General features: G+C 47.9%; 2 protein-coding genes across 5 annotated transcripts in view; one reads left to right on the top strand and one right to left on the bottom strand.

Moving 5' to 3' along the window:
- Nucleotides 1–10,705, top strand: part of GNB3 (G protein subunit beta 3) — a 28,932-nt gene extending 18,227 nt beyond the window's left edge. Inside the window, exons 6-10 of the mRNA XM_048504089.1 lie at nt 865–1,027; nt 5,772–5,838; nt 6,543–6,744; nt 7,764–7,980; nt 10,465–10,705. Of these exons, the coding sequence (XP_048360046.1) occupies nt 865–1,027; nt 5,772–5,838; nt 6,543–6,744; nt 7,764–7,980; nt 10,465–10,571 (756 nt within the window). The 3' untranslated portion in view covers nt 10,572–10,705. The remainder of the gene's footprint in view (nt 1–864; nt 1,028–5,771; nt 5,839–6,542; nt 6,745–7,763; nt 7,981–10,464) is intronic.
- Nucleotides 10,706–14,244: 3,539 nt separating this feature from the next.
- CDCA3 (cell division cycle associated 3) lies at nt 14,245–23,736 on the bottom strand. 4 transcript variants are annotated; one of them, XM_048504528.1, is made up of 6 exons: nt 23,570–23,736; nt 20,839–21,018; nt 20,555–20,690; nt 18,616–18,876; nt 17,374–17,492; nt 14,245–14,642 (listed from the first exon to the last, which is right to left on the bottom strand). In XM_048504528.1, exons 2-6 carry the CDS (start codon nt 20,956–20,958, stop codon nt 14,496–14,498), a joined length of 783 nt encoding a protein of 260 aa, XP_048360485.1. In that variant the 5' UTR covers nt 20,959–21,018; nt 23,570–23,736; the 3' UTR covers nt 14,245–14,495. The 4 variants fall into 4 exon arrangements, with proteins under 4 accessions (XP_048360485.1, XP_048360484.1, XP_048360483.1 ...); XM_048504527.1 differs by having other exon boundaries at nt 18,616–18,879; nt 20,839–20,999; nt 23,570–23,734; XM_048504526.1 differs by having other exon boundaries at nt 18,616–18,879; nt 23,570–23,733.
- Nucleotides 23,737–24,038: the final 302 nt, after the last annotated feature.

Here is a 24,038-nt window from a genome sequence, read left to right as displayed (position 1 = left end):
AGGATCACTTATCCCAGATGAACCTACTCACTCAATCTGGCTATCTTTAGAGGCTGTGCTTTGAGGGGAGACAGGGGGCAATGCAAGAAAGGGCTTTCTGCTGGAGCACCAGAACTTTAAAACTCCCTCCCCAGAGAAGTTCATCTTTCTCCCTCTTCCAGTGGGTGAAGACTTTTTGGTTTGGTGTACCCCCATAATTCTTACTGGTTCTCATCCCTGGTGTTATGCTTGCCTGTATACATTGTTTACATATTTTATATCTGCCTTATTATGAATGTTATTTAAATGTACCAATTTTTTGGTGTTTGCTGCATCGGGGACCCTATTTGGGTGGCGAGGGTGCCCAGGATGTTGTATGAAAATAGATAAATATAAGAGGTGGTGTTGTTTCTAAATGGGTGCAGCCTGAAGATGGAAAGGTGCTGTCTTCTGGCTTTTCTGAATAGGGTTGGCATGCCTGCTTTTCAGGATGGCACAAGGGGAGGGAGAGCAGGATGTGGTGACAACATTTCTGGCAGGTCCCCATTCAACTTGGCTCTCTCCTGCTCCAATTCTTCATGTTTTGTTCTCACTCAGTGAAGCAGTGGGAAGAAAAGTAATGTCACTGTGGGAAGAAAAATGATGCAAAGCAGCTCCCTCGATCTCTATGGTAAAAACAACAGAGATCAGGGATGTTCCTAGAGCATCACTCCACATGGTGATTTCTTCCTCCCCTTATTTTTCTCATACTACTGCACTGAGTAAGCAAGATGAGGGAGTGAAGAACAGGGGCAGGAGTTTAAGTCTAAGGTAGCAATCTCAGCCTTGAGGTCCTGGTGGAGTCCCAGACTCCCTGTACATTCTTCTCGTCTCCTCTGTCCCCAGGTCCATGCCATCCCTCTCCGCTCCTCCTGGGTCATGACCTGTGCCTACGCCCCATCTGGGAACTTTGTGGCCTGTGGAGGTCTTGACAACATGTGCTCCATCTACAACCTCAAAAGTCGTGAAGGGACCGTGAAAGTCAGCCGGGAGCTCTCAGCCCACTCAGGTCAGTGATTCAGGCCTTGGTCTTCATCATCCGCAGAGCCACCATTTCCTAGAAGCAGAGGCGGAATGGTCATGGGAACATGTGGGGTCACATGTCCCTGGGCACACACCAGCTGGTCATGTGGGGGGCAGAGATTCCCCCCACGCCCCTCCCCTCGGTCCCTCCTCACCAGGCTGCTCCTTCTGCTGGTAGAGCCTCCACCAGATGAAGGAGCAGTTTGGTTGGGCTGCCCCCAGGCGCCCCTCAGCTCTGCCTCACCAGGCTGCTCCATCGGCTGGTGGAGTCCGCCAGCTGAAGGAGCAGCCTGGCGAGGTGGGGCCGAAGGGTGCCCAGTGGCAGCCCATCTAGGTAAGTTGGGGGGGGGGAGCGGGGTGCCCAGACCAGGTTTGCTCAAGACACCACCACCCACCCACGCCTCTGCCTAAAAGCACAGCAAATAAAACATAAAATGTTGTGCAGGTTGCAGTATTCAGCTTTCTGAGATTTCAGCTTCCAACTGTGGTGTAGTGGTTAAGAGCAGGTGGACTCTAATCTGTAGAACTGGGCTTGATTCCCCACCAGTAGCATATGAACAGGGACAAGGCAGGTCTTGAGCCTCAGGTGGAACTCCTGGGGAGCGCATTTCGCAGCTGCATCAAACCCCTTCCCAACTGCACCCTGGTCGGGAACTCCCCCTTTGGGAACCAGTTGAAGGCTGGCAAGCAGGGCTCACCCTGTTCGCAGTCTCCACATGGAGATTGCACACGTGGGCCAGTTGGACTCACCCACCCTCCTCTCCACGTGGAAGTCAAGTGTGCCACGCAAGGGCCTGTTTGAGCCTGGCTAAGGCTCAGCTTAGAGCTAGATCCAAGTCTGGTCTCAGCCGAGATCAAACTGAAACCAGCTGCTCTCAGTCCCTCTAGCTTTATACTGTTGATTTTGTCCCCCCCACCCACCCCCGCTCCACCTGACCAGAGGTGGAGCTTCTGTGGGGAGCAAAGCTAGAGGCTCCAGAGCAGCTGGCTTCAGTCCCAGCTTGGCAGTTTAGAACTGGCAGTCCAAGCCTGGCCCCTGCTGCCCCCTCCATGTAGAGAGGGGCCAGGGCCAGCCAGCTAATTCGCCAATTCGCTCCCCCTTCCCATGGAGGTTGGGTGTGAGGCTGGCCTCACATGGAGAGAGGCAGCGAGCCCCATTTACAATCTCTAAGTGGAAACTGCGAACAGCCTTCAACAGCACCTTGCCCAGAAGGGGCCAAGCTCAGCTGTGGAGGAGGAACAGGGCACCTGGGCTTACACCGGGCTCTGTCTTAGGTAGATACCCCCCTATTCCCCACTCCTCCACATGAGCAGTGGACTCTTATCTGGTGAACTGCAGGGGCGTACCTAGGCAAACTGGCGCCCGGGGACAAAACCTGAGTTTGGCGCCCCCCCAGCCCGGCGTATGGGCAGCCACCCTCCCCCACAATGACCAAACAATTATTTTTTGTACCAGCTCACAAAACACCTCCCACTCCCAGCAAAACATACATGGCTCTCTCCCCACCAACTCTTTTCCTAATTTCCTAATCACAACAACCCTACGAGGTAGGTTGTTAGCCTGAGAAACAACTCCAAGCCAGTGCAAGTGGGTATTAAGCATGTAAATCTCTCACAACGCCCCCAGCAAAACATTTACCAAACAAATGTCAGCATCATCTCTCACAAAACACATCCAGTGGAATCCACCCCCAAACACCATCACTTTCAATGGTGTTAAACTAGGGAGCTCAGATTCTTCTTTTAAATCTATCTTTAAAGGGAGAATCTGGGGTCCCCGGTTAAAACAATTGAGTGATGCTGGAATTGGGGGTGGATTCTCCCCCGCCCTGAAACAGCATCACACTTTTGAGGGTTGGAGATTCAGATGAAACAAATAGCAGATTCGGCTGGAATCTGGGCAAATTTGGGAGCATTCGGACAAAAAGTGTCCAATTATGTCCTGCCCAAATATGAACAAATGCGAATGCAATGTATTTGGGTTTGTGGGGGGGTATTTTGGTGGGTTTTTTGGCCTGTAGGGAGCTCATTTTTAAAGCTAGCGGCATAATGATTTCAGGGCATCATCCAGAGACTGCTCTGATGATACTACCCAAATATGGTGATGTTTGGTTCAGGGGGAGCAAAGTTATGGACGCCCAAAGGGGGTGCCCCCATCCCCATTGTTTTCGATGGGAGCTTACCTGAGATGGGGGCTACCCATTTGAGGGACCATAACTTTGGTCCCCCTGAACATAACTTCACCAAACTTGGGTGGCATCATAAGAATAGTTAACAGATGATACCCTGAAATTTTGGTGTCACTAGCCTTTAAAAAAATACAACTCTCCAGGCACCCCAAGAAATTTGCCCAAGATACTTTGTTTTGCAGTGACTTTGCTCCATTGTAGCTAATGAGGAATTTCTGAGGCAGGCTGCACGTTTTTTTAAGATAGAGGCCAGATCTCTCAAAGGTGGCTCCAAGAGGCCTTGAGTAATAGCATCCGAGCTTGGTGAGCTTTGCTTCTGGAGGGGGGGCTGAGAGTTCTGAGAGAACTCAGCCCACAGGCTTTCATGTGCAGGAGCTGGGAAACAAAATAAGCTTTTTGGGGGCGCATAAAATTGAACCCCCAGAAGCAAAGGTCTCCAAATCTGGATGCTATTACCAGGAGGCACTCCTGGAGCCACCCTGAAAGTCTGGTGCCTCTATCTTCAAAAATGTGCAGCCTGCCTACACACTCAGAAATTCCCCATTGGCTTACTAATGGAGCAAAGTCACTGCAAAACAAAAGAATCAGTTGGGCAATTTCTTTGGTGTCTTGAAGAGAAAAGTGTATTTTTAAAGCTAGTGACACCAAAATTTCAGGGTATCATCTGTTAACTATTCTTATGATGCCACCCAAGTTTGGTGAAGTTATGTTCAGGGGGATCAAAGTTATGGTCCCTCAAATGGGTAGCCCCCATCTCAGGTAAGCTCCCATTGAAAACAATGGGGATGGGGGCACCCCCTTTGGGCATCCATAACTTTGCTCCCCCTGAACCAAACATCACCATATTTGGGTAGTATCAAAAGTCTCTGGATGGTACCCTGAAAATTTGGTGCTGCTAGCCTTAAAATGCGCCCCCTGCAGGCCGGAACGTGAAAAGACACTTAAAAATTTAAAAACACACAAATGACCCTGAAATGTTGGCGCCCCCCACGTGACTAAATGGGGGGCGCCCGGGGACATAGGGTACCCCCTGTCCCTAGGCAGGAACGCCACTGGTGAACTGGATTTGTTTCCCTGCTCCTTCACATGAAGCCTGCTGGGGGACCTTGCGCTAGTCACAGTTCTTCAAAACTCTCTTAATCCCACTTACCTCACAGGGTGTCTGTTGTGAGGAGAGGAAGGGAAAGTTTGTAAACCCATTTGAGCTCCCTTAATGGATTAATTGGATTTACATTGATTCCTATGGGAAATGGTGCCTCTGTTTTCGTCAATTTCGGTTTTCGTTGATTCCTTTCGGATGAATTATCAATGAAAACCGAGGTACCACTGTATTGTGAAGATATTTTCGAAAGCATGGGAACAGCTCATTTCCATAAGAAACATGGATATCACTTCTACCTTCCAGGCTGTTTATAGATATTTTTAAAAATTAATGAAACTATCAGTACAGTAAACTATTTATTTAGTTCAGTTATGCCCTGCCTTTGTCCCCAAGCAGACCCAAAGTCGCCTAAATCATTTTCTTCTCCTCCTTTTTTATCCTCACAATAACCCTGTGAGGTAGGTTAGGCTGAGATTGCGTTGGCCCAAGATTACACAGGAAACTTTTATGGAAGAGTGAGGATTTGAACCTGTGCCCCTGACATCTTATTCCAGGACTATTAGCAGGAGCATCTTACTCCCATTCTGCAGAAGTCCCATTGGCTGACCATTTGTTACCAGGCTAAGTTTAAGGCATTGGCTACCACAAAGCCCCTCCTGGCCACAGCCCCTCTTGTTTGCAGGGAAAATCCTCTTTCCCTTCCATCCCTTCCCCACCATAACAACTTTGCTGATATCAGCAGGGGCTTCGGCAGGTGCCAGCCTGCAAATGGGCAAAATCAGCAACTGCCCATTCACATTCTTTCTTGGTTGTGGCTTCTGCCTTGTGGAATGGCCTGTCCAAAGAGGTTTAGGAAAGTTTGCAGTCTCCTGGCCTTCCCCAAACTATGCAAAACTGGACTAGTCAAGAGAGCTTTTCTGTGCAGGTAATAAGTCTGCACAGTATAAAACTGTTTATAAATGACTGGGATTGCGTCTACACTGCTGCGTATATCTTATTGTAAGTACGATCCTATTGTGTCATTTCTGTACCAGTTAATGTGCCAGGCTGATACTTATGCCATGTTTTCGTTCTTTCTGGTGATTCCTAAAATCCTAATGCATTGTTTATTGACTCTCCCATTTTGTTGATTATACTAACCCCCTATGTGTAATCCACCATAGGCGGGTTGTAAATAACTTAAATAAGAATTTAAAAAATCCAATCCTCTCATCACTGCACTACTCTGGATGTCAATAACCTCCCGAAAAGTCTGTTGATAAAAACATACATTGCTAGGCAATACAAAACTGATTCACCTGACATAATCTGAGCCAAAGTCTCAGCTGAAATCTGGACTGAAGTTTGCATCGTGCAAAAGCTCAGCCTTGGATCAGAGTCCTGACTTTCTTTTGGAAGCCTGTTTCCCACTCTCCATTCTCATTTTTTCTTCAATGCAGGTTATCTCTCTTGCTGCCGATTCCTGGATGACAATTCCATTGTAACCAGCTCTGGGGACACCACATGGTGAGTGACTCTCGCTCTGTCATGAGACTGGCTCCACTTGGAGCATCATATATACAAAGCAGGACTGTCTTCTCCTGGCAATCTGATGGCCAAAAGATTTGCCAGTAGAGCTGCCAGCCTCCAGGTAGGCTTGGAGATCTCCCAGAATGACAACTGATCTCTGGGCTATAGAGACAGATTCCTTCAGAGAAAACTTTGGGACTAGAACTCAATGGCAATATACCCCACTGAGATCCCTCTCCTCTCCAACTTCTGCTGTCCCTGGGATCTATCCCCCCATCTCCAGGAATTTCCAATCCAGAGCTGACAACCCTGCTCACCACCTGGAGATCTGGGGGTGGAGCATGGAGAAGGGTGGGACCTCATCCAGGATATGATGCCATAGAGTTTATCTTCCAAACCAGCCACTTTTTTCTGGAGGAATTGATCTCTGTCATCCAGTGATGAAGGAAATTCCAGGAGATCTTTGGAGTATGACAAATCCTATCATGATTTGAGACCCTGTGTGGTGTTGGGATTAAGATAATTGGACTAGTATCTGGCAACCCAGGTTTGAATCCCCTCTAGTGCCATGGAAGCTTGCTGGGTGACCTTGGGCTAATCACATTTTCAGCCTAGCCTACCTCACAAGGTTGTTGTGAGGATAAAATAGGGGAGATGAAACTAATGTAATGTACTATCGATGCCATGTCTGTGCATTGCAGCATCATCTGGGACATTGAAACAGGAATGCAGAAGACCACCTTTGTCGGTCACACTGGAGACTGCATGAGTCTGGCCGTCTCTCCGGACTTCAATCTGTTTGTCTCAGGAGCCTGCGATGCCTCTGCCAAACTGTGGGATATCCGGGAATCCGCTTGCCGCCAGACATTCACAGGCCACGAGTCAGATATCAACGCCATCACTGTACGTACCCTTGGGAAGCCAGAGGCCGTTGCCTGAGCCAATGGACCAAGGGCAACAGCACAGCTAGGGCTTTGAGGCAGAGGTCCAGGGATATGACTCTGAAGGGACCCACAACACAAGCTGTAATCAGCCCTGCGTTGTTTCCTTCTGTACTGAATCCATTTACCCCGCATGGATTCAGGATAAAGCTGGTGCATGTTGATCCAGTACTTTGCCTTCTGTGCATTGACATCAAAGGTTTGGGGTCCCCCTGAAACCATTATCCGGAGTATTAAATGCCATAATTATGCCATTTGGGGCAGAGGAACTCAAAGCCAGACTTGACCTGAGTGTTCTAGACCAGCCTGACCTCATTAGATCTTGGAAGCCAAGCAGAGTCGGCCTTGGGTAGTTCTTGGATGGGAGAGCGCCTGGGAAGTCCAGGGTTGCTATGTACAGGCAGGCAATGGCAAACCACTTCTGTTTTGTCTCTTGCCTTGAAAACCCTGTGGGGCAGAGGCAGAGCTACCACAGGACGAGAGGTGCGCATTGCACCGGGCACGTGCCTGGGGGGGAAATCACTCCCACGGGGGCCTCTGCCCCCCCTTACCTTAGTGAAACTGTGCAGGCTGGAGAAGCAGCCTGTTCCCTTCAGGCTGAAAACGGCCTAGTGGGAACTACCCTTCCCCAGAGACCTTGCGAGTCCCAGGGTCTCATGGGAAGTGTAGTTCCCACCAGGCCATTTTCAGCTTGAAGGGGACAGGCCACTTTTCCAGGTAAGGGGTGGGTGGGGGGTGGGGAAGCAGGGTGACACGGGGGCGGGGCAGAGGCAGAAAACACAGTGTGCGCACCAGGCACACTCTGGCCCAGCTACGCCTCTACTGAGGGTCACCATGAGTTTGCTGTGTCTTGATGACACTTTCCTCCACCACCACCCAGAGCCAGAACTATCTGCGAGAGATGAAATAGATGGGGGCAGAGGGAGAGGGGGACAAGGGTCCAAGTGCACGAGATGACTATTTCCATCTGGTTCTGCTCAGTTCTTCCCCAATGGCAATGCCATCTGTACCGGGTCGGATGATGCCACCTGCCGTATCTTTGACCTCCGATCAGACCAGCAGCTCATTGTTTACTCACACGAGAGCATCATCTGCGGAATTACTTCCGTCTCGTTCTCCCGCAGCGGGCGCCTCCTGATGGCTGGCTATGACGACTTCAACTGCAACATCTGGGACAGTCTCAAAGCAGAGCGTGTGGGTGAGTGAATGTGCAAAATCTTGTGGTTACGGTCTTGACGTGGCCCTTGAGGCACTCTGAGGTCAGCTTTAGAAACTCTACTGCTCTCTGCTGCCGAAAGTACAGTTTCCCCTCTCCAAGACCAACAGCCTCGTTGAAACTTAAACACAACCAACCTAGCATAGAATATTTCATTCTTACCCCTGAGGAGCTTTTCTTCCTCTACCAGTAAGAACAACCTAGCATAGGAACATAAGAACATAAGATAGAGCCTGCTGGAACAGACCAGAGTCCATCTAGTCCAGCACTCTGCTACTCGCAGTGGCCCACCAGGTGCCTTTGGGAGCTCACATGCAGGATGTGAAAGCAATGGCCTTCTGCTGCTGCTGCTGCTGCTCCTGAGCACCTGGTCTGCTAAGGCATTTGCAATCTCAGATCAAAGAGGATCACGATTGGTAGCCATAGATCAACTTCTCCTCCATAAATCTGTCCAAGCCCCTTTTAAAGCTATTCAGGTTAGTGGCCATCACCACGTCCTTTGGCAGCATATTCCAAACACCATTTCTCTCTGTTAACATTTTCTACCCCATGCATAATTTTATAGACTTCAATCAAATCCCCCCTCAGACATCTCCTTTCCAAACTAAAGAGACCCAAACGCTGCAGCCTCTTCTCATAGGGAAGGTGCTCCAATCCCTCAATCATCCTTGCTGCCCTTCTCTGCACTTTTTCTATCTCTTTGATATCCTTTTCAAGATGTGGCAACCAGAACTGAACACAGTACTCCAAGTGCGGTTGCACCACGGCTTTATATAAGGGCATGACAATCTTTGCAGTTTTATTATCAATTCTTTTCCTAATGACCCCCAGCATAGAGTTTGCCTTTTTCACAGCTGCCATGCATTGAGTTGACATTCCCATGGAACTATCAACTAAGACATAGACCTCACCTGGAGGGTTGGCCTTGGGTAGTGCTTGGATGGGAGACCGACAAGGAAGCCCAGAGTCACTACTGTTCATCTCATGCTTGAAAACTCCATAAGACTGGACGGCACTCCCCACCACCATCAAGAACAACATAATCTCAAAAGACATACTGACCACATAAAAAATTAAAATGTGGTCTAGTGGTTAGAGTATCAGTCTAGGGTAGTGACGGCAAACCTATGACTTGTGTGTCAAAGGTGACACAGCAGCATTCACCAGCACCCCAGAACAGCTATTCTCCCTGTCTGAGTGTCAGTCATTTTTGTAATTATTTGATGCTTCCTTACATAACACACAGCACCACACATGATTGGACTGAGGTTTTTTAAAATAAATGAATATATAAATGACTGTTTCTCTTTCATTTGTTTGGGGGGTTGTGTGTGTGTGTGTGCGCGCGCGTGCCATGCCAGCAGAGTCAAATTAGGCATTTTCTGAATTTTTGACATGTTGAGCCCACAAGGATCACTGACCTAGGACTTCCATCACTGACCTAGGTCTTCCATCACTGACCTAGGACTTGAAAGATCCAGGTTCAATTCCCCAGCGAGCCAGAAAACTCAACCAATGACCCCCACTTTTCTTCTCCCAGCCTAACGTACCTTACATGATTGTTGTGAGGAAAGAATGGATAACTATCACATTCACCCCTTCTGAGCTCTTTGAAGGGAGGTATAAAATATACTAGATAGAATTGTACATCTAAACTATTTGAAAAACTGTAATGCCTCAGGGAGAGGACTTCCATGGCTGAATATTACATTTAAAAAACATCCTATGCATATAAAAGTAGATGTCAGGAGAAAGGTATTAAATCTCACCACAAATGTTGTCTGCTGACTGTGGTTTCAAGAGGAATGAGGAGAGCCATTTGTGTTACTTTTATTACCTGTTGGTGGTTCAGAATCCATGTTTGTTATTGAATCTTATGATTTCCCCACCAACTTTCGACACAAATAAACTATTTCCCAATGAGGGGAAACACCTAGGATTCCTAATGTGGCACTCACGGGCACCACAGTGTTCACTAATAAATTTCCTGGCATATTTCAAGTTGTTTTAGATGGGCCTTTGGCCCACCAAGGCTTCTGAAGATCTTATGGCTATTCAGATTTTTTTTAAATGTTGCTTTCTCAGCAGTTGTCATCATATCACAACCACTTCACTGCATAAATGAAGGTACACTGTGCCAGAAAATACTGTAAAGCAATGTTTTCATTGTAAAATACATCCTGTTAAACAGAGCTTCTGTCTGAAATATTGAAGAGTTACAATCTGAATTATGTAGAAGCCCGCTCCCTGACATTTTGTACTTGCCTCTGGCTCCTGTGGCAGCCATTTTGAAGTTTTCTCTATGTTCTTCAGCAGCCATTTTGTGATAGTGCCTGGCACAATTCCAAAGGCAAAATTCTGAAACCATCTGCAGGCTGGTTTACACATTATTACACTAGCTGCATTGATTGAATGGGCTTTTTAAAATATCACAACTACATCCCTTCCTTTCTGTCCTTTGTTTAGGAATCCTGTCTGGACATGACAACCGAGTGAGCTGTCTAGGGGTAACTGCAGATGGCATGGCTGTAGCTACTGGCTCCTGGGACAGCTTCCTAAAAGTCTGGAACTGAAGAAGGCATGGAGCAGCAGGAAGCTGCAGGAAGCCCTCAGCGGGTTCCTCCTTTACCAAGTACCACTGGCGTTTCGGCTTGTTCTGTGCAGACTTACTGCTCCACAAGACACTTCACTACTTAAAAGGAGAAGCTCAGGGAAAGAGTCCATATCAGGCAAGCTTCCCCGTCACTCTTCCTTTTCGTCCCCTCACCTCAAAAGCTCTGATCTTGCCGCAAGAGGTTGCAGGTCCTTGTCCCCAACCCCCAGATGGGACTGCTTCAATGGAGAGGCGGCCTCCCAGACACTCTTCCTTCGCTTTAAAGCACAGAACACTCTCATGATAGCTTAATAGCTTTCTTTGCAGAGGCACGTAAATATGATCCTTGATGACACCTCCCTCCCTGGTGTCTCCTGCTACCCTCTAAATGGACTTTACCTCACCCAAAGGGCTCTCAAACACAACACCACTGTAGATTTTACCCAGCGCACACAGCAAACCCCATATATGGAAGAATGAGCACTATCTCTCTCTCTCTCTCTCAGATACTGGTCTTTATTCACTTTTAATGCAATTCAGACAAGGAAGAGTAAGTTAGTTCACTGCTTTAATCTATGCACTGTAAAGAGGGAGGGTTTGGGGTCCTGGTTGGGGAATTTAAAAATGTAATCCTATTTATTGTCTGTCTGTAGCCCACCCCCTTTCCACACCTCCCTTCTGTTCCTCCCCCAACATGTATTGTGTGCTTTCCCCCGTGTTTTGTCCTTTAGGTTCCCATCAACCACTGCTTTGAGATGTAACTGTATCATAAGGAATTTTATAGCCCAGGCAAAATAAAAGCGATTGCTCAGATCGGAAAGGCTCTGGTTACATTATTTGAGATTAACGCCAGCAGGACCTGGGACCAAACAGAGCTGGGCAAACATCTTGCTGGAACTTTGATGAATCTCAGCCTGCAGATCACAGGGTTGGGCCCTGGAAACTCAGAGCATTGTTATAATGTTTTCCCTTTCCCTGTTTGTCTGGTGTAGTGGTCAAGAGCTGTGTACTCTAAACTGGAGAACTGGGCTTGATTCCCCACTTCTCCCTGTGAATGACCATCTCTTAATGAACTGGATTTATTTTCCCCCTCCTCCACATGAAGCCTGCTGGGTGATCTTGGCCTAGTCACAGTTTTTCAGAACCCTCTCAGCCCTACCTATCTCACAAGGTGTCTGTTGTGGGGAGGGGAAGGAAGGAGTTTGTAAGCTGCTTTGAGATTCCTTAGTTGAGAAAAGCAGGATATAAATCCCAACTCTTCTTCTCTTTCTATCTAGTTATCCATCATGATAGTGAAGGCAAAATTCTAACATCAGCAGGAAGCATCAGATGGATCAGATACAGAGGTGATCAAAGTGAATAATTGCTTTCAATCAGAGGACCTGGGAACATTGAAAAACTGGGGCGGGGGGGGGGGGGGGGAGAAACCAAAAGGGCATTTCTCCTGCCTCCTGCTGCAGAATGATTGTAACGCTGACACAGGCCAGAGCATCCCATTAGCTCTTTCAGGACCCTGGACAGTTCCCCACAAACCAGCGTAGAAGGCTTATTGTAAATTGTTATACTTACTTCATTATACGCTACCTTTCTCCCAGAGGGAACCCAAAGCAGGTGGCATTGTTCTCCTGTCTTCTGTTTTATCCTCACAACAACCCTTTGAGTTGGGCCAAGAGTGTATAAATCTCCAAAGGTCATCCAGCAAGCTTCTGTGACCCAGAAAAGATTCCAACCCGGGCGCCCCAGATCCTAGCCTGATACTGTAACTGCTGTACCACACTGATTGCTTGCTTGCTTCCCTGTGGAAACCATGCTGAGGATTCTCTGGACAGGCACAGAGAATGAAGAAGGAAACTCTGCCTCTCCTTCATTTAAATAAAAGCAAAGTGGATTTATATAAAAGACAGGATGAGGGGGGGTTGGGATGAACGCAGATGTGATAGCTGAAACAGTAATCAGATAGACTCCGCATAGGCAGAAGAGAAACAAAAACATTACTATGTCAACTAGCCAGATATGTAACCTAGCAATCTAGGACACCTGATAGCTAGTGGGGTCAAGCACCAGAACATAGCCCTCCTTGCTTTTCCAAGCTACCCCAGTGCAAAGGGGGACTGTTGTTGGGGCCTCTTTTGCTAGATCAGTTGAACACTGGAACCCAGCCACCCCACTTGAAGAGAAGAAACATTTGGATTTATATGCTGCTTTTCTCAATCATAAGGAGTCTCAAAGCAGCTTATAAACTGTTTTCCTTCCCCTCCACACAACAGACACCTTGTGAGTAGGTGGGGCTAAGAGAGTTCAGAGAGAACTGGGATGAGCCCAAGGTCATCCAGCAGGCTTTGTGGAGGAGTGGGGAAACAAAATCAGCTCATCAGGTAAGAGTCATGTGTAGGAGTGGGGAATCTAAACTGGTTCTCCAGATCAGAGTCCATCGCTCTTAAACAATACACTACATTGGCTTAATTTCCAATGAGAATGGGACCACAACCTTCCCCTGGGCAAGGTGAGATTCATGGACATAGTAGGTGAGAAATCAGCGAAGCCATTCACAAATAATTCTATGTCGGATGGCCCAGTTTTTGAGGAGAGGTGGGCTGGTCAGACTCTGGGGCATCTCTGTCCCTTTTCCTAAAGTGCCACACCCCCTCCCTGCAGTTGGCAACCACCTAGATTTTGGGCTATACAGACTGACCATTTCACGTTCCTGAGGGGAGAGACCTGTCATTACAGATGCCCAAATGGCAAGGCAGACATGGATTTCAGCTAGTTCTTCTGCATCCTGCTTGATCTGATCAAAGGACCATGTAGTCCAGCATTCTGTTTTTGAGCTTGGCCGGTCAGAAGCCTCACACAGTTCAAGCTTCTCCATGTTGCTGACTCTCTCACATACTGGTATACTGCCTGTGCACATGAAAGTGCCATTCAGCCACAGGGCAAATAGCCATCAATGAATGTCCAGGGATGGGACTCATCCCTTTTTACTCCTTTCCCTTCCTCTCCCCACAACAGACACCTTGTGAGGTCGGTGGGGCTGAGAGAGTTCCGAAGAATGTAAAGATAAAGACCATAAAGACACTGACACTACTGGGCCTCCTTTACCATACGTGGGGCCCAAACAGAAATGAACATCTCCTTTCCTTTTTCTGGTGCAGCATGGTGTAGTGGTTAAGAGCAGACTCTGATCTGGAGAATCGGGTTTGTTTCCCCACTCCTCTGCAGTCACAGTTCTCTATCTCAGCCCCACCTGCCTCACAAGATGTCTGTTGTGGGGGGAGGAAGGGAAGGAATTTGTAAGCCCCTTTGAGCCTCCTTACAGCTGAGAAAAGCAGGGTATAAATCCAAACCCTCTTCTTCTTGACGAAGACCCAGCCTTGTTTAAGGCAGGTGCAGGGCTGCGGCTACGAGGCAGCATCTGCTTGGTGTGCTGGTTCAATCCCAGGCCTGTCCAGTTCCAATGATCTGAAAGTAGGGAATATGCAAGACCTCTGCCTGAAGCCCAGGAGAGCCGCTGCCAGTCAAAGCAGACAATCACAACATAAATGGACTGATGGTTTGATTTAGTATAAAGTAGCTTCCCGGGTTCGTACAGTGATAATGAGCATACTCCCACAATATGTTAGCTCTATGGAAGGCTATGAAATATGACAGGCAGCTCTTTCTTCATGCCAAAGTGAGATTTATTTTCCACAAATGAGGACATTCCAGAACAGACACACATACAAAAAATACAGAAATAAGAAAGTAGCGAGATACATATAAAGGCTGCTCCTTCCATTACCAGGACAGAATGAGGCAAATGGAAACCTGGAAGGAGAAGGCCATGATGCCCCATCCCCTCCAGCTCCCTCCGCTCTTTAAGGGCTTCTGTCAGAGGCCAGGAATCCCAGGAGGTGCTGGAAGAAGACTAATTTTCCACCAGCCGACACTGCTGATTCTCCTTGTTCAAGGCATACCCCCGACTGCAGCTGCCTGCTTTGAGGGTTCGGCCAGAGGGCAATGCTCCTTCCTTGCGCTCTCCTTGGCTGTCTGCCACAGACGGATGCCTCTTACTCTGAAGAAGTGAGAGCGGCACAGTGTCAAGAGGAATGCATTTGACCTTCACCCTAAAAACCCTCAGCTATAGGAGCACAGTCACACCGGCGCAGACCAGAAAATCCCAAACCACAGCTTGGTGTACCATAAGCAAGCCTTCCTGTCCTCCCTGGCTGGCAACAAACTGGTGTTTGTCAGATCCAAACCTGCAGGGAATGATTTGCAGCAGACCCCCTCTGAAAACAAATTGCAAGTCCACGATCAAGTGTGCTTTGCAATTGTGCTTTGGTAGAGAACTGCAAGTCACCTTGGCAAAAATGGAGGGAGGAAAGTGTGCACAAGAACTGCAGGAAGTTTGTAGAAAAAACATTCCACCTACACCCAGGTACTCTGTGGGAGAGAGAAGAGAGCCTCCGACAAGTTTCTCCTGGATTTCTACCTGCAAAATCGTTGTGCAGGAAGAAAGGTTACAAATATCACAGTAGCCACTGGTGGAGTAGGAAAAGAAATAGATTAATCTCTGTTCTCTGTTGCACCCCCTGCCCTCATGCCTCCTCCAAGAAGACCAAAATACCATCATCATCCAACCTTTGTTTCTCACTGGGACCCCAAGCAGATTACAAGGATAAGAACTTTTCAGTAGGAGGATTTCAAGATAATCAGTAAGCAGGCATCAGTAAGCGGATTACAAGGTATCACAATATTTGGATCTAATAGCAAAGATTCCCAACAAGACAAAATATTCTAGACCACAACTAGGGGAGTAAAATAAAAGCCCCCCGCCACTCTCTCTTGCCTCCAATTTCCCCTGCAGCACCCTAGCACCCTTCTCCCTCCATGGCTACAGCAACTCTTAGGCGACGTTGCTGCTGGGAGGGAGAGCAGGAGCTCCTCCCTTCAACTACCAAGCTCTGGTCTACCCAGACAGCTGACCGAGACATATCACTGCAGACGCTTGGTGGGAGAGTCACATGATGCCCTGGTGTAAAAACAAACTGCCTGAAAAAGCAGTCAGTAAGAAAACATGTTTTAGCTCTAAGTTTCAGCATTCTGTTTTCTATTTACAGGGCATTAATGTGGAGGGGAGGGCCGGGTTTTAAAAAATGTAATCTTCCCCTTCAGCCTGAAGCAGTATGGACCATCCCACCGGTACTTCAGTCTGCTACGTGCCTGGACCAAACAGTTCACAGGCCTGCGTTGTTGAAGGCAGCTGGCAGCACGACCTTCCAGGGTGGGCCCAGAGAGCCAATTGCCCCAGTCCATAATGGCATGCTGTGGTACAACCAAGACATAGATGGTTTTGAAAACCAGGAAGGCGACAGAACCTTACCAAGGAAAAATGACTTGCAGCAGAGTAAGGCCCAAGAGTCCCCGTGGCTTCTGAGGGATTTGAAGAGCCAGCTAGGTGCTCCTGGGCTTTGTCACAAAGCTGACACACAATGGGACTTAGACTGTCCCACAAAATGCAGGCTGGAAGCTTGTGCCCCCCTCCCTGCACAAAAACTCCTCAGCAATCATAGACTGGTGACTTGGCCAGGGTAGAAATCCATTGGATAATGATGAAGCCCACCCATTGGTTAATGATGAAGCCCAAAACAGCTTTAGTGCCTCAAAGCTGATCAAATGCGTCATGCTCCCACATGGCTGACAGCCATGAAACTTAAGAATATAAGAAGAACCTGCAGGATCAGACCAGTGGGTTCTTCTAGCCTGGGATTCTGTTTCACTATGAAGCCAAACAGTTGCCCTGGAGGACTGAGAAAACAGGGCATAAAGACAAAGCCTTCTGATGTAGCCTCCTGGCACTAGGATTCAAAATGTTGCTGCCCTTGGATGTGGAGGTTCTCTTTATGCAGCATGGCCACTGATGAACCTGTCTTCCATCCATCTAATCCCCTTTCAAAGCCATCTGTGCGCTTGTGGCCGTAACTATGACCCCTGGCAGCAAAAACCCTAATTTAATTACTCACTTAGTAAAGAAGCAATTCCTTTTGTCCATCCTGAATCTATTGCCCATAAGGTGCCCCCCAAATTCTATTATTTTAAGAGAGGAAGAAAAAGTTATCTCGATCCACTCTCTCTGTCCCATGCATAATTTTAAATTCCTACGGTCTCCCCACTCAGTCAACTCTTTTCTGAGCTGAACCGTCCCAGGTTGTTCAGCCTTTCATAATAAGAAAAGGGGCCCAACACATTTATCGTCTTGGCTGTCCATTTCTGGGGCAAGACGGGAAGACTGTACTAGGAACGCCAGGAAAATAGGTGAGCCAGCTATGTGCGTGACTGGGAATACTGTCATCCTCTGGAATACAGTGTGTCGTTCTGGTCACCGTATCTCAAAAAAAAAAGAGAGAGATTGCACAGCTGAGAAAAGAGCAGAAACTGGAAGATAGAGGAAGGAAATCAGCTAAATATGCAGCAAGCAACCAAATCTGTCCCCATTGCTAAAGACATAATGCCTCTGCTCAAGGAAAGTCCAGCATCACAGTCGGAAAAGACAGTGTGCCAGGAGGAGAGTGAAGCCCTTTGCCCCATGGAGAGCCACTAGAGAAGAATGGGACCCTCTTTCCCTTAGGCCAGGGGTGGCCAACCTATGGTGCTCCAGATGTTCATGGACTACAATTCCCATCAGCACCTGCCAGCATGGCCAATTGTAGTCCATGAACATCTGGAGCACCATAGGTTGGCCACCCCTACCTTAGGCTCATGACCCCTTTTCCATGGCATCTCCCCTCCCCGCAATGCATCACCTGAGAAGCAAAGGAACTGGGGGAATTGTCATCCTGGAGAACACTGAGAGGAGACCGCCCGGAGCTTGTCAAGATGGCCAGTGTCTTGCCGCTGCCCCTGCGCCTAACCGGCTTGCTCCCTTGGAAAGAAAGAGGCAGAACATAGATTAGCCCTTACAGAGCACCAACTGGATTCTACCAGGTCTCCAGCCACTATTGCCAGTGAATCAAATATGTCTATCTCTCCCAGGGCATACGTAACTAATCTTGAAGTGCTTTAACAATGGAGAGCCTTTGCACTGGCTTGGTGCAAGGCCCTCTCCTCTGCTATCCTGGAAGGCCAATGCAGGAAGACTCCTTATCAGGAGAAAAAATGTCCCTGGGGATCTGGGCACATAGAAACAGTCGCACTTGTGCTCCTTCACCGTCAGTTTTATTAAAAAATACACGTCATTAGTTTTGTTTTGCCACTGTTGTATAGACTGGCAGGTCACACAGAACAATTTTATATTTCCGTGTTGCTTACAGACACCAAGCCTAGTGGCACTGACAGTGTGGCCCCGTTCTGTGTAATAGCACTTGAAATATGTTGCAGGATGGTCTAGGCTTAGCGATTTGATAGCTATAGCCTTCAATTTAACAATTTTAGTGTCTTTTTATACCTATCCTGCTTTTATTGTGTTTAAGGTTTTTATCCCTTTTAGAACTTATGCGTACTGCTTTTATATGTTTTATTCTTTACATTCTATCCTTTATTTCATTTATCGTATGTTGGTCTATGATCGTAATAAATATTTGATTGATTGATAAATTAGCCCTGGTGCTCCAAACGGAAGGCTAAGAGCCTCATCTACACATCCTGTCCTTTTGCCCTAGCAATGGAGTCCTTTACTCACGGGCACAAGGCAAAAATTCATTTTTTGGTCAAGGAGCTGACAAGGAAGGATCCCACACCTCGTCTCTGGGGTCACAACAGCATAGAAGCAGGCCTGAGTGGCCAATGCTGACACGCCACAGATGGATGTGTTTACCAGGACAGGAGACCCAGAAAATTGGACTGGTTTCAGACTAAATATTCTAAGAGCAGAATGGTGTTTTTCCACTTCACCCGTCCCATTGATCTGCATGAAATGCAGCTTCTTGGGGCACAGGTGTGTCCTGTATTCCTGTATTGGCCTTCTCAGGAATGAATGTTCTGGGGTGTGTCTGCAGTTGAGTCAAAATACCTAAAAACACGGCTGCCACAGATGGTTCTGGACTCACCTGCAGGCCAACAGACATCGGTGGGGTTTGCCACCACTCTCGGGACAGCCGCAACAGTAGCGTTCTCAGACAGTTGCTCTTTTCTCCCCTCTTCCTTCTGAGATGCTCTACCAGAGGACGCCTCCTCCCTCGAATCCTCCTCCACGACCAAGGCTCCCTCGTGCTTCTGGCTCTGACAGGAGGGATCCTCAGGGAGTGGTCCTACCTCAGTGGTGGTCGCTGCAAAGGCTTCGTTGAGCTGCTTTACTAGGTTGTTGATGCCTTCTGGAAGAGAGTGGAAACAAAACAGAGGGCTAACATGAAATCTTATGCCAGGAAACAGAGAAAATCTACACTCTCTTCCACAGAAAGATTAAAGTAGAATTGTATATTAATTTGCCCTGAGTTGGACTTTCTTTGTCGTAGAATGCTCTGCTTGGGTCCTAGTGCCTACCTAGTTCTGCTGCCCCCCACCCACCCCATTCGCCTTTTGCTGTCCCTCCTTCCCCTTTAAGAGGCTGGGTGTGGAGTGTTGCCCGACTCTGCCAGAGCATGGAGCAGGTTGTGGGCAAATTCGGCTGGCTATGGCTGCCTGTGTACTTCCTGTCATCCTCCTGCTCACCCCACCCACTGAGCCTCGCTGCCACCACATTGTTTCCCACCTTGTTGGAAAGGCAGGCTGAAGATTCCTCGCCCCAGCAGGTTCCTGCTCCCTGCTGCTGAGCCATGTCTCCAGACTTCCCTAACTCCACCCATCAACAGCCTTAAAGGCACAGATCTTGCTGATATTATCTTCCCCTCCCTTCCCCTATAGGGCCTATACACACATACTTCCACTCTCTCGCTGCCGCTGCAAGAGAGGGCTGTTTGTTAAAATAGAAAATTGCCTAAAAGAAAATTTTTAAAATGCCCTTCTGATTATTTGATAGGGTGCATAGAGATGCATAGGGAGAAGTGTGCAAAGCAGCGTGAGGGACTGGTGGGGGGTGAGACTAGGCGGGCTGGTGGTGGGCAGAAGGGAGAGATCTAGGGCAAAGCTGCGCTCATTGGCAACTCTGCCGGCTGTGGGTGCAAAGCGAAACTAGCTAAATGTGTGCTAGAAGTGGTCTCGCTTGCTGTGGGGAGAACAAAGTGAAAGCGGGGCTTGCGGAGATACATCCATATAAGAAATCTTGAGGTGATGCACATTTGCCCCCATCATGCAGCCATGTGCGTAATTGGTCACGATTTCATTCCCGTTTAAGCCGTTGCCAGTATGAGAAATGCTGCATGAAAGGCATCCTAAGAGCCAGGAACTGACATGGAAAAGTCACAAAATAAGAACACAATAAAAGCTCTGCTGGATCAGATGAGCGGACCATCTCATCCAGTGTCCTGTCTCACACTGTAGCTAATCAGTGCCCCTGGAGGACCAACAACAGACACAGGGACTGAGGCCTTCCTGTTGCCTCCTGGCACTGAAATTCAGAGGTTTACTGCCTCTGAACTTGGAAGTTCGCTTTAGTCACCATGGCTAGATCTCTCCCTCAATGAATCTGCGTAGTATTGTGGTTAAGAGAAGTGGACTCTAATCTGGAGAGCTGGGGTTGATTCCCCACTCTTCCACATGAGCGGCAGACTCTTATCTAGTGAACCAGATATGACTCCTCACTCCTACATTCCTGTTGGTTGACCTTGGGTTAGGCACACTTTTCTCAGAACTCTCTCAGCGCCACTTCCCTTACAAGATGTCTGCTGCAGGGAGAGGAAGGGAAGAAGTTTGTAAGCGGCTTTGAGCTACCTTACAGGAGAGAAAGCAATGATATAAATTGAAACTTTTCTTCTTCTCTTTTAAAACTGTCCATGCCTGAGATCATCACTACATCCTCTGGCAGCAAATTCTACATTTTAATCATTCATTGTGTAAAGCCGTGATCTCTTTCCCCACTTACCGGCCACCGTGATCTCTTTCCCCACTTACCGGCCACCACAGCTTTCATGGGTGTGCGCAAGATGCCAAGTGTTGGGGAACGAGGGTCCAAGTTCAGATTCTGGCTGTCTACTGATCCTTCTTCCTTAGAATCCACCTGGGGACTCCCTTGAAGGGAGTTCTCCACCTAAGAAAAAAGTACAGCAAAGCTAACCATGCAACCCAAGGGACTAAAACTAGGGTACCAGATTGTGGGGTTGGGAGGTAGCATAGCACCAAGGCATGCCACTGTACAGGCCAGGCAAACCCGTTTGCTTGAAGGACAGGTATAATACCTCTATGGGGGTTCTCAGGATCCCAGCCGTAGGGGACCGTGGATCACTGACGTGGGCCAGGTGCTTGTTCAGCAGTGGCTTGGAGGCAGGAGTCGCTGGCGTACTCTCGGAAGCCCCCATGCCAGCAGGCAGGGAATGCAGCGCCTGCTCGGAGTCAGAGGCTGCAACAAATGAAGGGTTCTGTGGAAAGAAGCATCACTCTGCAGTCTTTCAGTCCAAGAAAAAGGGCACCAGGATTCAAAAGCAAATCATTCCCAACCAACCCCCTACTTATAACCTGCCCTCCCCCAAAGGGGGAGTACAGCAATATAAAACAACATAAAATCCATAAAACCAGTAAAACATTTCAATCGATAAAACAGAGGGCAACAAGACCCACCCCCTCCCCTTCGTACTTTGAAGCCGAGATGGTCTCATTTATCTTCCCGGCTGGTCAGGTGGGAACACTTGGTAGAACGAGGTCATCGTACAGGCCCTGCGAAAATCTTGAAGATCTCACAGGGCCCTAACCACTTTGGGAAGCCTATTCCACCACATGGGGGTCAAGGCCTTAAAGGCCCTGGCCCTCATAGACACCAGCTGGATGCTTCTGGGGCCACGGACCTTCAGCAGGTACTCCTCCGATGTTAGATGATGTTAAGCCTCAACAAAGATTTTGTTATTTGTCTGTGATCGAGGTTATGGCATGAAACAACGTGTTGAAAATGCAGTCTGTCACTGAAATTTGTAATGCTGTTAGGATGTTAAATGCTGATGGATGGGTTAGTTTGCTTCATTCTGCTCCCATCAGGCTAACTTACTTATACAAGGATTAGATCAGTGGTTCTCAACCTGGGAGGTAGCGACCCCTTTGGGGGTTGAACAACCCTTTCACAGGAGTCGCCTAAGACCATTGGAAAACCATCTTTTAATATATTCCAATTTTATGGTTGGGGGTCCCCACAACACGAGGAACTGTATTAAAGGGTCGCGGCATTAGGAAGGTTGAGAACCACTGGATTAGATGATAAAATCATCTATTTATTTTATTAAATGTCTATACCGCCCCTCCCCTTTCGGGCTTAGGGAGGCTCACTACAATTCATAGTAAACAATATATAATACAATAACATATAAATATGATAAATTCAATTTAAAACCTATGCTCCCCAGTCAACCCTCAACGAGTTCAGAAAATCTTAAAGAGAGGGGGAGGATGGAGAAAAAGGAATTTTCCAACTGTTGAAGGATGGGGCAGTGGGATGGGGGGGGGGGGGAGGCTAGATATGGTAACTGTTGTTGCCTCAACCGTATGCCTGGTGGAACAGCTCCATTTTACAGGCACTGCAGAACTGCCTTAGGTCCTGCAGGACCCTGGTTTTATTAAGTAGTGCATTCCACCAGGTCAGAGCCCGGGGCAAAAAAGCCCTGGCCCTGGTTGAGGCCAGCTGGACTTCCTTCAGGCCAGGGACCACAAGTACATTATTTCTCGATGAACAGAACGTCCATCAGGTGACATAACGGGAGAGGTCTCATAGACCTACAACAGCTGTTAATGTCCTCTTGCCTGTAGAGGAATAGAGATCCTAGTAGTGCCATTTCCCTCCTCAGACTCCCATGTGAACAGCTGGCAGACATTCAGGAGAAAACTCCCAAAGGAGAATAGTGGCAGTCCTTTGCCAACTCAGCTAACAGCTACTGTAAAGGAAACCTTTCATACTTTACAGAAGTCCATCAATGCCAACGGGGTTCAAGGCCTTGCCTACCAATTTTGCTCTTGGAGTAGCAGAACAGAAGGGAGGAGAGTGGAAACTGGCAACTTAGCCTAGAAGGGCTGTTGGTTTGTTCTCTGCTGTGGGGTGATCCCATCTTGTCTTAACCGGCTGCCTAACTCAGTCAAGTTGAGCTGTTTTCTGTCTAGGCCACTGAAGCTCCAGTATGCAGGAAGATGCCTTTGTCTATCCAACCAGCACAGCAACTCCCCAGAGTCTCAGATTGAGATTTTCCATGTAATCACGTAAACTGGAGATATCAAGTTTAAACCTGGTCTCTTCAGCAGGCAAGCACCTCTTGGCTGAAGCCTCTCTGGGCTCACACAGGATTTGCAAAGGTGATGCTAGCCTCAATGTACTCAACAGGGCTTGGGAAGAAAGGGGGTCTTAAACACAACTGCAGCTGCATGCGTACTATGCCACTCTTTGCATCATGTCTGGAGGAAGGTGGAAGAAGAGAAACCCTACCCAGCATTCCTTGTAATAGGAAAGGAGATAATGGAAGATCCAAAAAGCAGCTAAGGAGAGGATAACAGAATTGGCAGCCTTAAACTCTTCAACAACAAATAGGACACCCCTACAAAAAAAAACCACACGCATGGCACAGTCTTTTCTTTCTAACACTGACATGGTACAATCCTTTCTCTCTAGTTCCTCCTTCTCTTACGTGTGTCAATCAAGATTAGAGAGAATTCCGAAATGGCAACCTGGACTGCACCACTTTGTGGGGGTCGCTGGGGGTGTTGCAGTTTATAAACTATCCCAAGTTAAAAGGAGCGGCCCGCTAATAGAAAGTCATAGATAAAAGTTCTAATCCAGCCGTTCGGGTGGCTGTCCTGCTTTTCCTTCCCAGGGGGAGTATTAGTGTGCAAAAAAACCACCTCAATTCCATCGCAGTGAGTGTGGTATAGCGGTTACAACATCAGGCTAGAAGTTCATAAGACCCAGGTTCGAATCTGTGCTCTGCCATGGAAACTCACCGAATGATTTGAAGCCACTGCCTCAACCAGCTACGGAAATAAATTTGGAGTTGAATCCACCTCTGTGAAAACCGAGTTTAGAGGAGAGTTGCCAGCTGCGATTCAAATATCCCGCCCTCCACCACCAGGCACTATTGGCCAGCTCTGATTGGGCCGAACGACTGCCTAATCAGTTGGCAGAATTTGGGCACCTCCCCTTCCCGACCTCCTTCAGTTGGCAGAAAATAAAAAACGCAGGCCTGGAAAAAGTCTTCTATTGGTTTGATTCCTTGTCAATCAGTAAGGAGGACCGCCCACTCAATTGATAAGAAGAACCGAGCCCTCAACTGGGATTTTCTACTGGATTAATGTTTTGTCAATCACTTGAATCATTTCCCACCCACCCCAATTGCTCTCCTTTATTGGCTGCCTTAGAACCATCGTTTTTTTCTCACGCCAATAAAAGTCCGGCCATTCCACCGTTTCTATT

Source organism: Sphaerodactylus townsendi, linkage group LG07 (assembly GCF_021028975.2).
Source record: "Sphaerodactylus townsendi isolate TG3544 linkage group LG07, MPM_Stown_v2.3, whole genome shotgun sequence".
Classification (NCBI taxonomy): Eukaryota; Metazoa; Chordata; class Lepidosauria; order Squamata; family Sphaerodactylidae; genus Sphaerodactylus; species Sphaerodactylus townsendi.
The sequence above is the reverse complement of the archived record's forward strand: the minus strand, read 5'-3'. Positions and strand labels throughout refer to the sequence as shown.